Raw genomic sequence first — 17,020 nt, 5'->3', positions numbered from 1 at the left:
AAGCTGCCTAATATAGACCCTTTTACAGCCCACGTGATCAAAGAGTTGCTCGCGCAGTTTGGCAACGGAAGTGGTGTTGTTCCCCAGTGGTTCTGACATGTTAGCAACTCCGAAAGTTTATCAAAACGGTTTCCCAGCATCAAAATGTCTGGCTGTTGCGTTTTCAGTTGCACTAATCGCTATTCCACCAATGGGCTTAAGTTTTATAGGATTCCGACAGGTCAGGATCACGGCCGTTTGAGAAGAACCGGCATAGGTACCTGTGGCTGCAGGCGAATAATGCATTGATTGGAACGAGGACATAAAAATGCTTGCATAAAAAAATTATATTTGTAAAACATTTACTGCACTTGAAACTTAATGCTTTATAATAAACCTCCCAACATTGGCTGCCACTGGTGTGTATAATGTACCCCCCACCCCCAGATTATCATATCAATAATCACAGTACTTATCAATTTCATTTGTAATGATTTTATTAATAGTTTAATTGCAAAATAACCATCTGAGAAATGTATGCAAGCAACATAGTTTCTATTAAAGTATTATAGCATTACAAAATTAAGTCTGTGTGAAGAATAAGAATAAATGTAGAAAATAGTATTGGACATTCTGTACATGCCCACAGACCACGTATTCATAAGCATCCAGTGATTAATATGCTTGTCTCGGGTGTACACGCTCGGTTTCTCAACTAAATACGTATATATCCGACCACTAAGTTATATCTGGCCATCTGCTAACGTCTTCTATCCACTCCACTATAGTACACGGATCTGGTAGCCGAATACCATTTGATAAAGTCAACTTTTTAAAACAACTTTCTCGGTTTGTGTTGCTTAATCCGCTCACGTAGCTTGACATGCTGCTGATTCTCGCCACAGTTTGTTGCCAAAATGCGCGCGCATACGTTGCTACGTCATCATTGTGTACAAACAGTAAAAGGGTCTATAGACATAACATTACTCAGCATAAAGTTACAATATTATACACTTAGCCGTTAGTAGAGATGATAAATACTCAATATGTTTAGCTCAAGTTGATCGCTGTTGTGTTGAATTTCGCAAAATGTAACTTTAGATAACAAAATGCATGTGTAAAAGCCAGTAGGCTACACCACATCCAGGAACTGTTTTTAGAGCTAAGTTAGCTTTAGCTGCTACTAATCAACAATGCTTTCATCATGGAAACTCTTACATGTAAAACACAGTATATGTTATGAATCTTACACGAAATTCATCTTCATCACAGTATAACTGATGTTATTGGTAAAACATGATGCTACCCATTTTCTTTGCCTTATAAATATAACTAGCTCGTTACCAAATCAAACAAAAATATATTTTAAACTTTACCAGTATCGGTATTCTAGCTTGATAGTGAGTACTAAAAGACATCTTATTTGTTTATATTCATACTGATAAAGTTCGATGTTTTATTACATGTGATTCTGACATGATGTGACTACATGCACACTGCTAGTCTGAGGTAAATAATGCGTCTTCCAACTGATTGGTCGGTGAGGCGCGTTCATGTATTTTGGGGGCGTGGCTTTGGAAAGAGCCCAGAAGGGTGGAGTGAATGGAAATAATGAGCTGTCTTTAAAACAGTCGTGAGAGGTCTACAGACACCCATTTTTTATACTTTCTTTTTCAGAGTACTTACATTTCAATTATGTATTGATATATAAAGAAAGTTTAAACAAATTTGGAAAAAAAAGTTGTTTAACCAATTCCTACCTATCCTACCTTTAATGTCTAGTGACATATCAGGGCCATTTTATGATTTATTGAAATACATTTCTTACATATTGTTCCTTTAAATTCTTTTTCCTGTCAAATTCGAATGTCCATTCCTTTGCGTCAATACAATTCAAATACACACCCATGAATTGAAAGGCCGCCAATACTTCCTTTCTGAATGTGTGATTCTGAAATCACATCTCTTTGTTACCTAACCCGCTGTGACTTGTTAAATTAGTACTAGATACACACTTTGCATGTATGCTCCGTTCTGCTGTTATCTTCTAGGAGGTGGTATAGGCCTACATCTCTTCCCTGATTTCATATGACTGTTTTGGAAACATCTAATAAATGTGATATTTCTGATTCAGCTTAACGATTCTGTTTCCACGCCGACAAAATCAAGGTGAAAATTGGCACCAGACAAGGTAACAGAACGGTGGGTAAACATGCACACTAACTAATTAACAAACAAGACACAGATGGAGGCGCTCACGGTGGATTAGAGAACAACGACAAGATGTGAACACGAATCAAGTACTTCAACAATAACACAGACGGAAAAAGAAAGATTTGAAAGTAAAATACAAAGAGGTGAGAGGTTCAAAGTCTGTCTGTCATTATTTCTGAGAAACTGAGCTTCTTATTTACAAATGATATTCTTGAGAAAGGAGCTGCACTTTTGTTTATTAATCAGATGAGGCTGTTGTTTCTCAGTTGGAGTTGTCTTGTATCACACAGGTGGAAGATGTTCATTTCACACACTAGCACATCTCTTGGAAAACAATGAAGGAGAGCTGAATGAAGAGATGACCTTGAGATACACAGGATCTGCTTTCTGGTAATATGCTAATATTCAAGTATAATGAATTTAGTTTCTGAATTACATAATTTGGTTTTTACATGCATTATTTCTTTGTTACTTTGAACTTCTCTTCATCTCTCGTCTCCTCACTACAGCATCTCACAGGAGACGTGATCACATGATCTAAAGTGTCTCTGCATTGCATCACCACTCATTTGCATAAGGTAAGATTTTTCTTACCTGTTAATAGCAGTGGGTGGGCACACCCACATCACATCACCAACAGTCATTGTCCTTGCTTATGTCACCTCACATTGGCAACAATAATTAAAGAGGCAAATCCTTCTAATATCTGAGCTGCTCCACATTCATTTTACAGCTTAGGTCTTGTTTACACCTGGTAATAAGATGCATTTTGGTAGATTGCCGACACTAAAGTGGACGACACTCAATACAGGTGTAAACAGGGCCTAAAACCTTTTGAGCTTGTCCACTTTCGACCACTTCCAGAGGAAAACGCATTCGACAGGATTGCTTTTATAGTGTAAAAGCTCATGTGGGCGAGTGTGTTCAAACAGCCACAAAAGACGTCTACTCTCCTCCTACTGACCTAATGCGTGAACATTATGGGAAGCGCACTAGCCAGACGGGATTTAAACTTTGTTGGCTGGAGACCCAATTTTGGTTTGAAGATGAAAAACATACAGAGCACAATGTTCTCTCACTATTCCTGATTTCTAACACACACTCACAGCGTGACTGTGGCGTTTAAACGAAAAAGTGTGCTAAGAAAATATCCCTCACACCATTACAGCAACAGCAGCTTGAACCTCTGATACAAGACCGGATTAATCCATTTTTTAATGTTGTTTACAGCAAATTCCGACCCTTCCACCTATATGTTGCAGCAGAAATTGAGACTCATCAGACCAGGCAATGTTTTTCCAATCTTCTGTTGTTTTGGTGAGCCTGTGTGAATTGTAGCCTCAGTTTGCTGTTCTCAGCTGACAGGAGTGACACTGGTGTGTGTGTTTTCTGCTTCAATGTTGGACGTGTTGTGTGTTCAGAGATTCTCTTCTGCAGATCTCGGTTGTAACGAGTGCTTATTTGACAGCTGAACCAGTCTGGCCATTCTCCTCTGACCTCTGACATCAACAAGGCATTTTCACCCACAGAACTGCCGCTCATTTCCTCTTTTTGGACCATTCTCTGTAAACCCTAGAGATGGTTGTGTGTGAAAACACCAGTAGATCAGCAGTTCTGAAACACTCAGACCAGACCGTCTGGCACAAACAACCATGAAGGAATATAAAGAAACATTCTCCATTAATGGAACATGCTGCCAGCTTTAATGACAATGTTCATAATAAAGTGTTGTTTGCATGATTATTCCTCAAGTTGTTTCAATCTGTAGAGTAAATAATTAATTTTTCCCATGTGTGATGTATATGTTTGGCAAAAGTGATTCTAGTGCAAAGTTTCTTGCATTAAAAGTTTTGGGAAAAGGAATTGAATTTAAAATGTAGAGTAAGACGGCGGACAACAGATAATATCGCCTACCATTCACTGTTTATCTGAGAGTAATTGAACAGCTGTGGTGATTTAACACTAATAAGAGAGGTAATGAAACATCTGGAAAATGCAAACATGTTGCACTCCCGCTGTCTGATTGTATAGCTTTTAAAAACACACAGATCGATACAACAGACAAATGACCAAATAAACTAAATAATGCATATTCACGCCCATAATTCCTACCACATCTGCCTGGGGTATATCGAACTTCTTGACAGATGTGCAAACACACACACACACACACACACACACATACATATGTCTGAGCGCACAAATGAGCAGTGATTGGTTCTAATAAATGCTGCAGTGTTGAGAGACGGCGCCACAAAGGGAGGGCAGCACAATTGATTTTATTTGTCCTTTCTTGTTTCCTCGTCTTGCTCTCAACGTCTAAAGTATTTTCTGATTAAGTGAATGATGACTAAAGCAACTAACACACACACACACACACACACACACACACACTCACTCACTCACTCACTCACTCACTCACTCACTCACTCATAATAGTCATTGTACTGATAACTACATTGTAAGAGTGGATCAGATGGATATCCCATATAAATAAATATATATATATATGTCATTGTATACAGCATGTTATTTATGTACAGGTAATTTACATAAAATGATGTAACTCATTAAGTATATATATATATATATATATATATATATATATATATATATATATATATATATATATATATATATATATATATACACCTAAAGGATTATTAGGAACAGCATACTAATACTGTGTTTGACCCGCTTTCGCCTTCAGAACTGCCTTAACACAGACACACTCACACACACACACACACACACTCACTCACTCACTCACTCACTCACTCACTCATAATAGTCATTGTACTGATAACTACATTGTAAGAGTGGATCAGATGGATATCCCATATAAATAAATATATATATATATATATATATATATATATATATATATATATATATATATATATATATATATATAAATAAATATATATATATATATATATATATATATATATATATATATATATATATACACACCTAAAGGATTATTAGGAACAGCATACTAATACTGTGTTTGACCCGCTTTCGCCTTCAGAACTGTCTTAATACGTGGCATTGATTCAACAACGTGCTGAAAGCATTCTTTAGAAATGTTGGCCCATATTGATAGGAGAGCATCTTGCAGTTGATGGAGATTTGTGGGATGCACATCCAGGGCACGAAGCTCCCGTTCCACCACATCCCAAAGATGCTCTATTGGGTGGAGATCTGGTGACTGTGGGGGCCATTTTAGTACAGTCAACTCATTGTCATGTTCAAGAAACCAATTTAAAATGATTCAAGCTTTGTGACATGGTGCATTATTCTGCTGGAAGTAGCCATCAGAGGATGGGTACATGGTGGTCATAAAGGGATGGACATGGTCAGAAACAATGCTCAGGTAGGCTGTGGCATTTAAAAGGTGCCCAATTGGCACCAAGAGGCCTAAAGTGTGCCAAGAAAACATCCCCCACACCATTACACCACCACCACCAGCCTGCACAGTGGCAACAAGGCATGATGGATCCATGTTCTCATTCTGTTTATGCCAAATTCTGACTCTACCATCTGAATGTCTCAACAGAAATTGAGACTCATCAGACCAGGCAATATTTTTCCAGTTTTCTACTGTCCAATTTTGGGGAGCTTGTGCAAATTGTAGCCTCTTTTTCCTATTTGTAGTGGAGATGAGTGGTACCCGGTGGGGTCTTCTGCTGTTGTAGCACATCCGCCTCAAGGTTGTGCGTGTTGTGGCTTCACAAATGCTTTGCTGCATACCTCGGTTGTAACGAGTGGTTATTTCAATCAAAGTTGCTCTTCTATCAGCTTGAATCAGTAGGCCCGTTCTCCTCTGACCTCTAGCATCAACAAGGCATTTTCGCCCACAGGACTGCCGCATACTGGATGTTTTTCCCTTTTCACACAATTCTTTGTAAACCCTAGAAATGGTTGTGCGTAAAAATCCCAATAACTGAGCAGAATGTGAAATCTTAAATATAACCCATATATTATAGCCTGACGTGGTCATACTCAATTCTAGTCAGAATATGAGTCTGATGCTCCATTGGGCTGTGATTATGGGGCGTGTTTCAACCGAACCAGGAAAGGCATCAATTGGATAGACCAACAACCAATCAGAGCAAAGGAGCAACGCATAACGTTAGTTGTCAAATGTCAACAGAGCTCAACTGCACTGTGTTGCCAAGTCTGCTTTTTTTTTCACTGGTTGCTTTCCATGTCCGCTTTATGAAGCGACTATTATGTGATATATATAGACCCATGAGTGCAAATTTTAGCAGGCAACCTTGCCAAAATAACACATTTTACCCCCCAAACGCCTTTTTTTTCTGGAGAACCCCCCCGAGAAGCTATTGTTTAGGGCTAGTAATTGATGCGTTTTGTTGTAAATGCATGGCAACCCTGTCGGCACCCACACTGGAATAAACGATCTTTGCCAGTGTTGTAAAAATAATAAAAAAGAACGTAAGAATACACAGAGTACTTACCCAACATGATCATCATTTCAGAGAGAAATCGTGAAGGTGAATGCAGATACAAACAAGCTCTCCGTTTAGGATTTGATCAAATATAATCCAAGCCCCTTTGATGACGTGCATGATTATGTTACTGTTGATCATCTGTCCGTCATCGTCTAAAGCCCGCCCTGATGATTTCATTGGTCCGAACAGTTTCTGTTCAGGCATAATCACTCCTCTATGGATCGAGTCCAGACCGAACTGCCCGAGCTCAAATGTTGTGGGCGGGGCTGAGTTCGGCTGGCATCCAGGCTACATATATTTTGTAATATTTACTTTTGATAAAAATATCTTTTAAAATAAATGATTAAAATGTTATAATAAAAATATTATTCATAAATGATAAGAATTTTTAATATATATATAATTTTCTGTAGTGACTTTAGATTTTAGTAGATGTTGATATTTATGGATTTCAGATATATTAGGGTGTAGCAAAGTTCGATAGTATGAGGAAGGAAGAGGACACGGGTCGGCTAGACGGTTGATGCTTGTTTATTAACTCAAAACTTTCATTAACACACACTGCGGTGTGGATTCATATAAACACACGATCACTTCCGGGTCGGCACTTCCGGCTTCCGGTAACTCAGTCTCTGGGTGTGTTTGGCATCAACCGACCGAACTCTCTCTCTCCCGCTGCAGACCTCGCTGAACCACGCCCCCCTTGCCACATACCCCCACCGCCCGACTCAGGCCGGGGAGCCGTCCGGCCTGCAGCCCCCCAACTCCCCCCCCCCCCCCATTTCTGGAGAGGAAATCGGCCACAGCCATCTGAGCACCCGGCCTGTGGACCACCTTGAACTTAAACGGCTGAAGAGCTAGATACCAATGGGTGATCCGCGCGTTGGTATCCTTCATGCGGTGGAGCCATTGGAGAGGAGCGTGGTCCGAACAGAGAGTGAACTCCCACCCCAGGAGGTAATAGCGGAGAGTGAGAACGGCCCATCTGATGGCCAAACACTCCTTCTCTATGGTGCTGTACTTAGCTTCCCTCTTGGAGAGCTTACGGCTAATGTACAGCACCGGCCGCTCTCCCCCCTCCACCTCCTGGGCCAGGACTGTGCCCAGCCCCCTGTCCGACGCGTCAGTCTGCAACAAGAAAGGGAGAGAAAAGTCAGGGGAGTGTAAAAGCGGCCCGCCACATAGAGCAGCCTTCACTTGGGTAAAAGCCTGTTGACACAGCTCCGTCCACTGGACCGTATCTGGTAGCCCCTTTCTAGTAAGATCAGTCAAAGGGCTGGTGGGGTCCGAATAATTTGGTATAAACCGTCTATAATATCCCACCAGCCCCAAGAACTGTCTTACCTCCTTTTTGGTCTTGGGCCTCGGACAGGTTGCAATTGCGGCAGTCTTATCAATTTGGGGACGCACCTGCCCATGACCCAAGTGGAAGCCCAGATACCTTACTTCCACCCGCCCAATCGCACACTTCTTTGGATTGGCCGTGAGCCCCGCTCCCCTCAGCGACCTCAGGACCGCCCTCACATGCTGCATATGCCGCTGCCAATCGTGACTATAAATCACTATGTCATCCAGATACGCAGCAGCATATGCAGCATGGGGACGCAAAATCCTATCCATGAGTCGCTGGAAGGTTGCGGGCGCCCCGAACAAGCCGAAAGGAAGCGTGACAAATTGGTGTAATCCAAACGGCGTGGTGAAAGCTGTTTTTTCTTTGGACAATGGAGACAAGGGGATCTGCCAATAGCCCTTTGTTAAGTCCAGTGTCGAATAAAATCGAGCCGTGCCTAACCGATCAAGCAACTCGTCAACCCGCGGCATTGGATACGCGTCGAATTTCGACACAGCGTTCACCTTGCGGTAGTCCACACAGAACCTGACCGAGCCGTCTGTTTTGGGGACCAAAACTATCGGGCTCGCCCAGTCACTGTTGGACTCCTCGATTACTTCCATGTCGAGCATTGCGCCTAATTCTTCCTGAACTACTTTTTTCTTGTGTTCAGGCAAGCGATACGGCCGGCTGCGAACTACCACGCCCGGCTCGGTCTCGATATGGTGCTGAATCAAGTCGGTACGTCCCGGTAGGGGCGAGAACACGTCAGCGAACTCCGCCTGCAATTTCGATAAATCAGTGAGTTGTAACGGTGAGAGGTGATCTCCCCCAGGGGCCAGCGCGACTGATTGCGCTTTAATGCTCGCCTCTGGCCCGAGATCATCCTCTCCCCCGATCACCGTTGCCAACAACACTGATTCCACCTCATTCCATTTTTTTAGCAGGTTGAGGTGGTATATTTGATGTGCCCCGTTCCTATCAGATCGTATCACTTCATAATCGAGCTCTCCTATCTGTTGTGCGACCTCAAACGGCCCCTGCCACTTTGACATTAATTTTGAGCTCGACGTCGGGAGTAGAACGAGCACTTTCTCTCCCGGTGTGAATTTGCGTAGTTTAGTACCCCTGTTATATGACCGGCTCTGGCGGTCCTGGGCTTGCAACAAATTCTCCCTAGATAGCCGCCCCAAGGTGTGGAGTTTTGTTCGCAAGTCCATGACGTACTGAATTTCGTTTTTGGCCAAAGAAGGCCCCTCCTCCCAAGTTTCTCGTAGGACGTCCAGCACCCCCCGTGGCTGCCGACCGTAGAGAAGCTCGAAGGGGGAAAACCCCGTGGAGGCTTGCGGGACCTCTCGCACAGCAAATAAGAGGGGTTCTAACCACCGATCCCAATTTTTGGTGTCTTCCTGTACGAATTTACGGATCATGGATTTAAGAGTGCGATTAAATCGTTCGACCAAGCCGTCTGTTTGTGGGTGATAGACGCTGGTTCGAATGGATTTAATGCCCAATAATCCGTACAATTCGCTTAACGTGCGTGACATAAACGCCGTGCCTTGATCAGTGAGGATTTCCTTCGGAATCCCCACCCGGGAGATTAAACGAAACAGGGCGTCCGCAACACTCTTCGCCGAGATGTTGCGGAGAGCCACTGCTTCCGGATATCGTGTTGCGTAGTCCACGATAACTAGCGCAAAACGATGCCCGCGTGCGGATCGCTCTAATGGCCCGATGAGGTCCATCGCAATTCTCTCGAAGGGGACCTGCATTAATGGAAGGGGGCGCAATGGCGCTTTTGGGGCGGCCAGTGGATTCATCAACTGACATTCCGGACAAGACGCGCACCACCTGCGCACATTGTCATGAATGCCTGGCCAAAAAAATCGGGTCATTAAACGATTCAGCGTGGCCGCCTGTCCCAGGTGGCCCGCCATTGGGTTAGAATGAGCCGCCTGGAAAAGCATTTCCCGGCGGCTCTTTGGTACTAACAGCTGGGTTGTATCTACCTTTGTCTGAGTGTCTTGGGTCACTCGATACAACCGATCCTTGATTATGGCAAAATATGGATACGAGACAGGCAAGGCAGGTTGGAGAGACTGACCGTCAATCGATCGGACCTGTTGGAAGGCATTTTTGAGGGTCTCATCTTGTGACTGCTCCAGCGGAAAGTCATCGCGGTCCGAGAGAATCAGTCTCTCGATCCCGCTCGGTTCCGCTGAAGCTGTCCCCAAGGGTCCCGTCTCAGTCTCCCCAAGCTGCACTCGCGCCGCCCCCCTCCTCGCCTTCTTCTCCCAAGCGGCATCCGCGCATAACGACCCCAATAACGCCGAAAAGGCGGGCCAATTTGTCCCCAGAATTAGCGGATGCCGGAGGTGTGGACTAACCGCCACCTCTATACTATGCTTTTTCCCCCGAAACTGTATCGTGACCGGGACAACCGGGTATTCCACCACATCCCCGTGCACACACCGCACCTTAACCATGCGGCTTGTATCCAATGCCCCAGGTTGCATCAGGCTTTGATGGATCGAGGTTTGGTTACATCCTGAATCCACCAAGGCCTGATAAGTACCCCCCTTGATACTCACAGGAATTTGGTACTCTCCTGCCTGATCGGGGGTGGTCCGCTGGACGTTCGGGATCCGGATCATTGTTCCGATGTCCATCATCGGACACCGGTCCACAAAATGATCCGGATCGCCGCACCGCCAGCAGGCCAGCCCAGGCCTACCCGCCGCCCCGGCGGCGGGGAGTGGGTTGGAGGATGAGCGCGGAAAGGGGGCGGAACCAGAGCCATTGTCACTACCAGCCCCCAGCGGCCCCGCCCCCCTGGGCGGGGCCCGCGAACTCCCAGACGGTCCAAGGCCCATCCCACCCCGGCCTCTGGGGGGGACGCGAGGAGGGCCTGGAGGGCGGGACCTGGGGAGAGGGACAGGGCGAGAGAGAGAGAGAGAGGGGGGAGAGAGAGAGGGAGAAGTTAATGGGGGTTCGCCGACCCCCGGGCACGCCACCAGGTGGTCCTCCGCCAAGTTGATGGCCGTCTCCAGCGACGTGGGCCGGTGGCACTGGACCCACTCGGCGGTCTTCCTGGGGAGCCGAGTGATAAATTGCTCCAGCACCACCAGATCGACAACGTGGTCCACGTCGCTGCCGCCGGCCAGAAGCCATCTGCGGCCCTCGTCCCGGAGCTGTTGGGCCAATGCGAAGGGTCGACCGGACTCACCCCACTCCAGGGAACGGAAACGCTGTCGGTGTTGTTCCGGGGTCCGGCCGACCCGCTGAAGGATGGCCCTCTTCAGGTCGTCGTAGTCCAGGAGGTTCGCGACCGGTAGTTGTTGCGCGGCCGCCTGGGCTTCTCCGGATAGTAGGGGGATGAGGCGCACCGGCCACTGTGCCCGGGGCCACCCGCAGGCCTCCGCGGCCTTCTGGAATAGATCCACGAAGGCCTCCGGGTCGTCTTCCGGCCCCATCTTCTGGAGGGGCACGTGAACCGGTGCGCTGGCCCGCCCGGCGGCCTCGGCGCGAACCTCCCGGTCCATCCAGCTCCGGAACCGCTCGCGGTCCTCTTGCTGGCCTTGGACGATCGCCTCGAAGCGGCGCTCCTGTTCGGTCCGAAGGTCCAGCAACGCCTGGTGGTGTTCTTGGTGGAGGACCGCGAGGGAGTTGATGACATCCGCAAATGGCGAGGCGGAGGGCGTTGTCATGGCGGCGGCGCTGTCCTACTTCCTTCCCGGGTTTCGGCACCAGTGTAGCAAAGTTCGATAGTATGAGGAAGGAAGAGGACACGGGTCGGCTAGACGGTTGATGCTTGTTTATTAACTCAAAACTTTCATTAACACACACTGCGGTGTGGATTCATATAAACACACGATCACTTCCGGGTCGGCACTTCCGGCTTCCGGTAACTCAGTCTCTGGGTGTGTTTGGCATCAACCGACCGAACTCTCTCTCTCCCGCTGCAGACCTCGCTGAACCACGCCCCCCTTGCCACATAGGGTAATTAGTTTATCCAAAAGCTTGGATTAGAACAAACATGAAATTTTTTTTGACTGAATGACTGAAATGCTTCCATCTCTGTGTTCCAGGATTTTTCCAGGAACCTTGGCTGACTTGCTGGACTGGATTAAACAATGTGAATAAAACAACGTCGTTGACTGACAGCGGACCGCTGGACCTCAGTATATCCAACCACATGAATTCAGGTCAGTTTCCAATGATTATCGGAGATTGATTCCAAAGGACAATCAAACAATTAGATTTGAGGCCAAGTTGCTTGAGCCAATCAGATTTGGAAACCTGAAGGTTAGTTGGAAGGTTGTTCAGAAAGAAAAACTTTTATTGCAAAAGCTTTTTACTGCACGAAAGCAACAGTAATAAACAAAAACAACAGCAACACTTTCACCTCCTCCTATTCTATAAAAGCTGCCGGATTACTTTGGAGGTCAAAGCAAGTGGAGAATAAAAAACAGGACATAAAATTTGCTGCTGAGTGCAGACTAAAATTTGTAATCTCTGTGAAGCGTTTTGTCGCCAGTGGCCGGGGCAGCAGAGATCACTGGTAGTTGGAGGATTGCTTCTTCAAATCCCAGTTGGGAACCCAGAAGGGCTTGATTTAGCTGTTTGTTCCAGAGTTCTCACGCTCACCACTATTGTGCCCTTCGGCAAGGCACTTAACTCCAGAAGTTGGATGCAATGACACTTCTGTGATCGCTCTTCCTTCCTCATTATGAGCTAAAAACATTCCCAGTGCATTAGCTGAGGAATATATCAATATATGACCACAGAATAAATGTATAACAGAAGCATAAGGCTCCATCTTTGATTTAGCATATATATTCAAACACAAAAGTGAAATTCAGTAAAAATAAAAAAATCAGCAATGATTGCTAAACCTTTACCATAAAAAATATGGTAAAAACAAAAAAAATGTGCCACTGGTTCTGTTTTTTGAGATTTTCCTTTGGGTTTTATAATTTTTTTTTTAGTTTTGAGTTTTTGAAGCTCCAAAAAAGCACATCCATCCATCATAAAAGTAATCGTTATGACTCCACGGGGTTAATAAAGGCCTTCTGAAGTGAAGTGATGCATTTTTGTTAGAAAAATATCCATATTTATGTCTATAAACTATCATCGCTGGCTTCCAGTAGCGGCCATATGCGAGTCTAGTTCCAGCAGAAGAGTGACCTCTGACCGGGAAAAACGCATCGCTTTGCTTCAGGAGGCCTTTATAAACCCTTTTGAGCCATTTGGATTACTTTTATGATGGTAGGTATTATCAACTGGACAGAATAGTAGTGAGGAGCTAAACCATTTACCCCTTTGGGTAACACTTTACTTGAAGGGGTGTGCATAAGACTGACATGACACCTTCATAATCATGACATGACACGTGTCATGAATATGAAGGATTTTTTATGCATGTTTATGACAACTGTCATTAAGTGTCATTCGCTTAATTGTGTCATTTTTAATGCAATGATGACATTTCGGAGTTGTCTTTGTTATGACAACTTGACATAAACCAATACATCATAACCTGTCAGTGTCTTTGTCATGACAACTTGACATTACCAAGACAACATAACCTGTCATAAACAGACATGAAATGACATAGCAGATTAATTATTAAATTTAAGAAACTACTTAGCTTTTTGGGTTTACATTACATTAGTTGCTAGGCAACGTGGGGGAGAGGATGCTGGCATTGTCTGTTCGCCGCTTCTCCACCCACAAATCATGTTAACTTTACTATTAAATTTAGATGTTATTTTATTTTCTTATGTTTGTGACTAGTCTAACAGAGCTACTATTGGGACTGTTGCTGATTGGTGGCAGCCACTGAAAGGGTGTTGTTTTTTCACCGCTTCTCTTCTGTTTTTGTTTGAATTTGTGGTTGGTTTTGGTTTGAAGGACATTTGATGTTGCTCGCTGCGGCTGCTCTCTCTTCTGGGTGTCGGCTGCTCACTGGTGGTCTCCCTCGGGCATGAACTGCATGGTGGCTGAAGTTTGCTCCATGCTAGCGTCATCAACGTCCGGCATGATGTTGAGATGTAATTTTTACTTGTTATTCATGTATTGTTATTTTTTCCCTTTGTTTCACTTTGAGATTCTTCGGAATGAAAAGTGTGTTATAAATAAAATCTATTATTATTATTATTATTATTATTAATAATAAACTGTCATGTGGTTGGTTTTGACGTTGGCTGTCATTAGGCTATTATAATGTCATGATTTTTTTATAAATTTAATTTGTCATTTACATGTCATTAAGTGTCAATACTCTGTCAAAATATTTTATAACATTGTCATGAATATATTTCTTGACCTAAACTACAGTGGTAAAAGTTGAATTTGTCATTAACATGTCATTAAGTGTCAATACTGTGTCAAATTATTTCCTAACATTGTCATGAATATATTTCTTGACCTAAACTACAGTGGTACAAGTTGAATTTGTCATTAACATGTCATTAAGTGTCAATACTCTGTCAAATTATTTTATAACAGTGTCATGAATATTTAGCTTGACCTGAAATATGGCATCATAGAGGAAATCGTACAGAGTCATTAAAAACTATTAATATAACTCAAAATGATAGCGTGGCATAGACATATAAACCTATGATGTCTATGGTGGCACCACTGGTAATGTGTACGCTGTAACAGTTGTTGACAGAGCCTCAGTCAGGTTAGTTTGTTTAGGTGTTTAATGTCAATTTAGTTTGCAGTAAGTAAAAACAATTCACAACAACGTTATTTTGGGTTTAATATACTTTATTTAAACTTTCGCTCACTCTTTAATGAATAGTTTGAGTTTATTCTCACCATTCCGTTTGTTATGGTGGAGTCCCGTGTGCTGGTGCACCGTCAAAAGGGGTTCGGGCGGAAACGTTGGCCCTATATATAATGTTCCGGCCTAGGCTCTAGCCGCAAACATTCCTTGTTCAGCCCGGGGTGGGGCTCTAAAGACTATTTCTCTTATTTTTATACATCGGAAGATAATTTATAAAGTGAAGTCATTTGACAAAGTGTTATTTTTCTGTGTTTGTTTATGTGTGTATATGATGTTGATATATATATATATGTTGGTATGTATATGATGTTGATCACCTGTGTATAAATTCATGCCTTGTGTTTTTAAGAGTCAGTTCTGTGAGAGGGCAGGTCTTAAAAATTAAATGATTGATTTTATTTCTCGAACTCCTTTTCATATTTTTAAGACATTTGAAATTGTCTATTATCTAACCTTCTGTTGAAGCTGGTGGAGGAAACTTAAAAAATAAAATAAAACATTGTGAACTGAAAAATATTAATGATGCTGTTATTAAAAAATAATTTGACAGCGTATTAACACCTAATTACATTTTACTGACAAATTAAACTTTTGCCACTGAAAAAAATGTATGACATTATAATGGCCTCAGTCAACATCAAAACCAACCACATAACAGTTTAAGGTTAACCCTATAAGCTAAGTAAGTGTCTTAAATTTGATAATCTGTTATGTTATGTTTATGACAGGTTATGTTGTCTTGGTAATGTCAAGTTGTCATGACAAAGACACTGACAGGTTATGATGTATTGGTTTATGTCAAGTTGTCATAACAAAGACAACTCCGAAATGTCATCATTGCATAAAAAATGACATAATTAAGCGAATGACACTTAATGACAGTTGTCATAAACATGCATAAAAACTCCTTCATATTCATGACACGTGTCATGTCATGATTAGGGAGTTAATAGCTAATATGGTCATACTTCCTGGTTCTAGTAAGAACTCTAACTATACTGCGTTTTGGATCAGCTTTGTTTATTAAGCAAACATGGCCACCACCCAGTAGAGCATTACAATAATCTAGCCTTGATGTCATCAGAAGTTGAAGCTTTATTTTTTTGTTCATTTAGCCACTGTATCAAACAAATACCTTGGGTTGTGTTGGTTTTCTTGTTGGAAAAAATAAATGGATCTGTCCATTTTTAAGGCCTTTCTATATGCAATTGCGCTCTTTCCACAAAATGCAAAAAAAAAAAAAAAAAAGAGTTTTTTTTCTTTCTTCCAGCTACGCTCTCTTTTTCTGGCTGCTCCTTTAAGGGCCCGAGTGTGCTCGTTGTACCACAGCGTTGAACTATTTTCTTTAATCTTTTTTAAGAGCAAAGGAGCAACTATGATTAGTGTGCTCGAAAAGAGAGAGTCAATAGTTTCTGTTGCAACAAAGGGTTCTTCTTAGCTATCTGGGATGCTGAGGAGATGAAATTGATCAGGAAGATTATTTATAAAGCAAACTTTAGTGGCAGAAGTGATAGTCCTACCACATTTGTAACAAGGAGATGGCTTTGCAGCCTTGGCTAAATGAAGTATACAAGAGACTAGATAATGAACTGAGATGTCATCGCTCTGCTGTATAATTTCAATGGCATCAACATTTATGACAATGAGTGGGTCTAGACACGTGTTGCTTAACTCAAATAGACTTGAAGAAATTACACTAAAAATAATGCAATAAACTTAAATTATAATTGTAAATTATAAAATGACTTTTTTCATTTTCAAAAACGTTAAAATTAACAGTTTAACTCTAAAATTACATGTGCCTTTAAATTTATTAGCCTACAGTGGGTACGGAAAGTATTCTGACCCCCTTGAATTTTATTCTTTGTTATATTGCAGCCATTTGCTAAAATCATTTAAAATATTTTTTTTCTTCTCAGTAATGTACTCATAGCACCCCATATTGACAGAAAAACAGAATTGTTGACATTTTTTGCAGATTTATTTAAAAAATAAAGTAGTATCTGAAGTATCACATGGTCCTAATTATTCAGGCCCTTTGCTGTGACACTCATTCTAGTCAGGTGCTGTTCATTTCTTCTGGTCATCATTGAGATGGTTCTACACCTTCATTTGAGCCCAGCTGTGTTTGATTATACTGATTGGACTTGATTAGGAAAGCCACACAACTGTCTATATATGACCTTACAGCTCACAGTGCATGTCAGAGCAAATGAGAATCATGAG

At 42.8% G+C, this 17,020-nt stretch overlaps 1 protein-coding gene across 2 annotated transcripts in view; it reads left to right on the top strand.

Moving 5' to 3' along the window:
• The first annotated feature begins 1,860 nt into the window (after positions 1 to 1,860).
• Positions 1,861 to 17,020, top strand: part of unc5ca (unc-5 netrin receptor Ca) — a 267,933-nt gene continuing 252,773 nt past the window's right edge. The window contains exons 1-4 of one of the 2 annotated variants that reach the window (XM_067439645.1): positions 1,861 to 2,336; positions 2,484 to 2,583; positions 2,703 to 2,771; positions 12,087 to 12,203. In XM_067439645.1, the coding sequence (XP_067295746.1) occupies positions 12,194 to 12,203 (10 nt within the window). In that variant the 5' untranslated portion in view covers positions 1,861 to 2,336; positions 2,484 to 2,583; positions 2,703 to 2,771; positions 12,087 to 12,193. Of the gene's footprint in view, positions 2,584 to 2,702; positions 2,772 to 12,086; positions 12,204 to 17,020 lie in introns of both variants that reach the window. The other variant, XM_067439644.1, reaches the window with a different exon arrangement.

Source organism: Pseudorasbora parva, chromosome 3, assembly GCF_024679245.1.
Source record: "Pseudorasbora parva isolate DD20220531a chromosome 3, ASM2467924v1, whole genome shotgun sequence".
Taxonomy (NCBI): Eukaryota; Metazoa; Chordata; class Actinopteri; order Cypriniformes; family Gobionidae; genus Pseudorasbora; species Pseudorasbora parva.
Note: the sequence above shows the minus strand (reverse complement) of the source record. Positions and strands in the feature narration are given on the sequence as shown.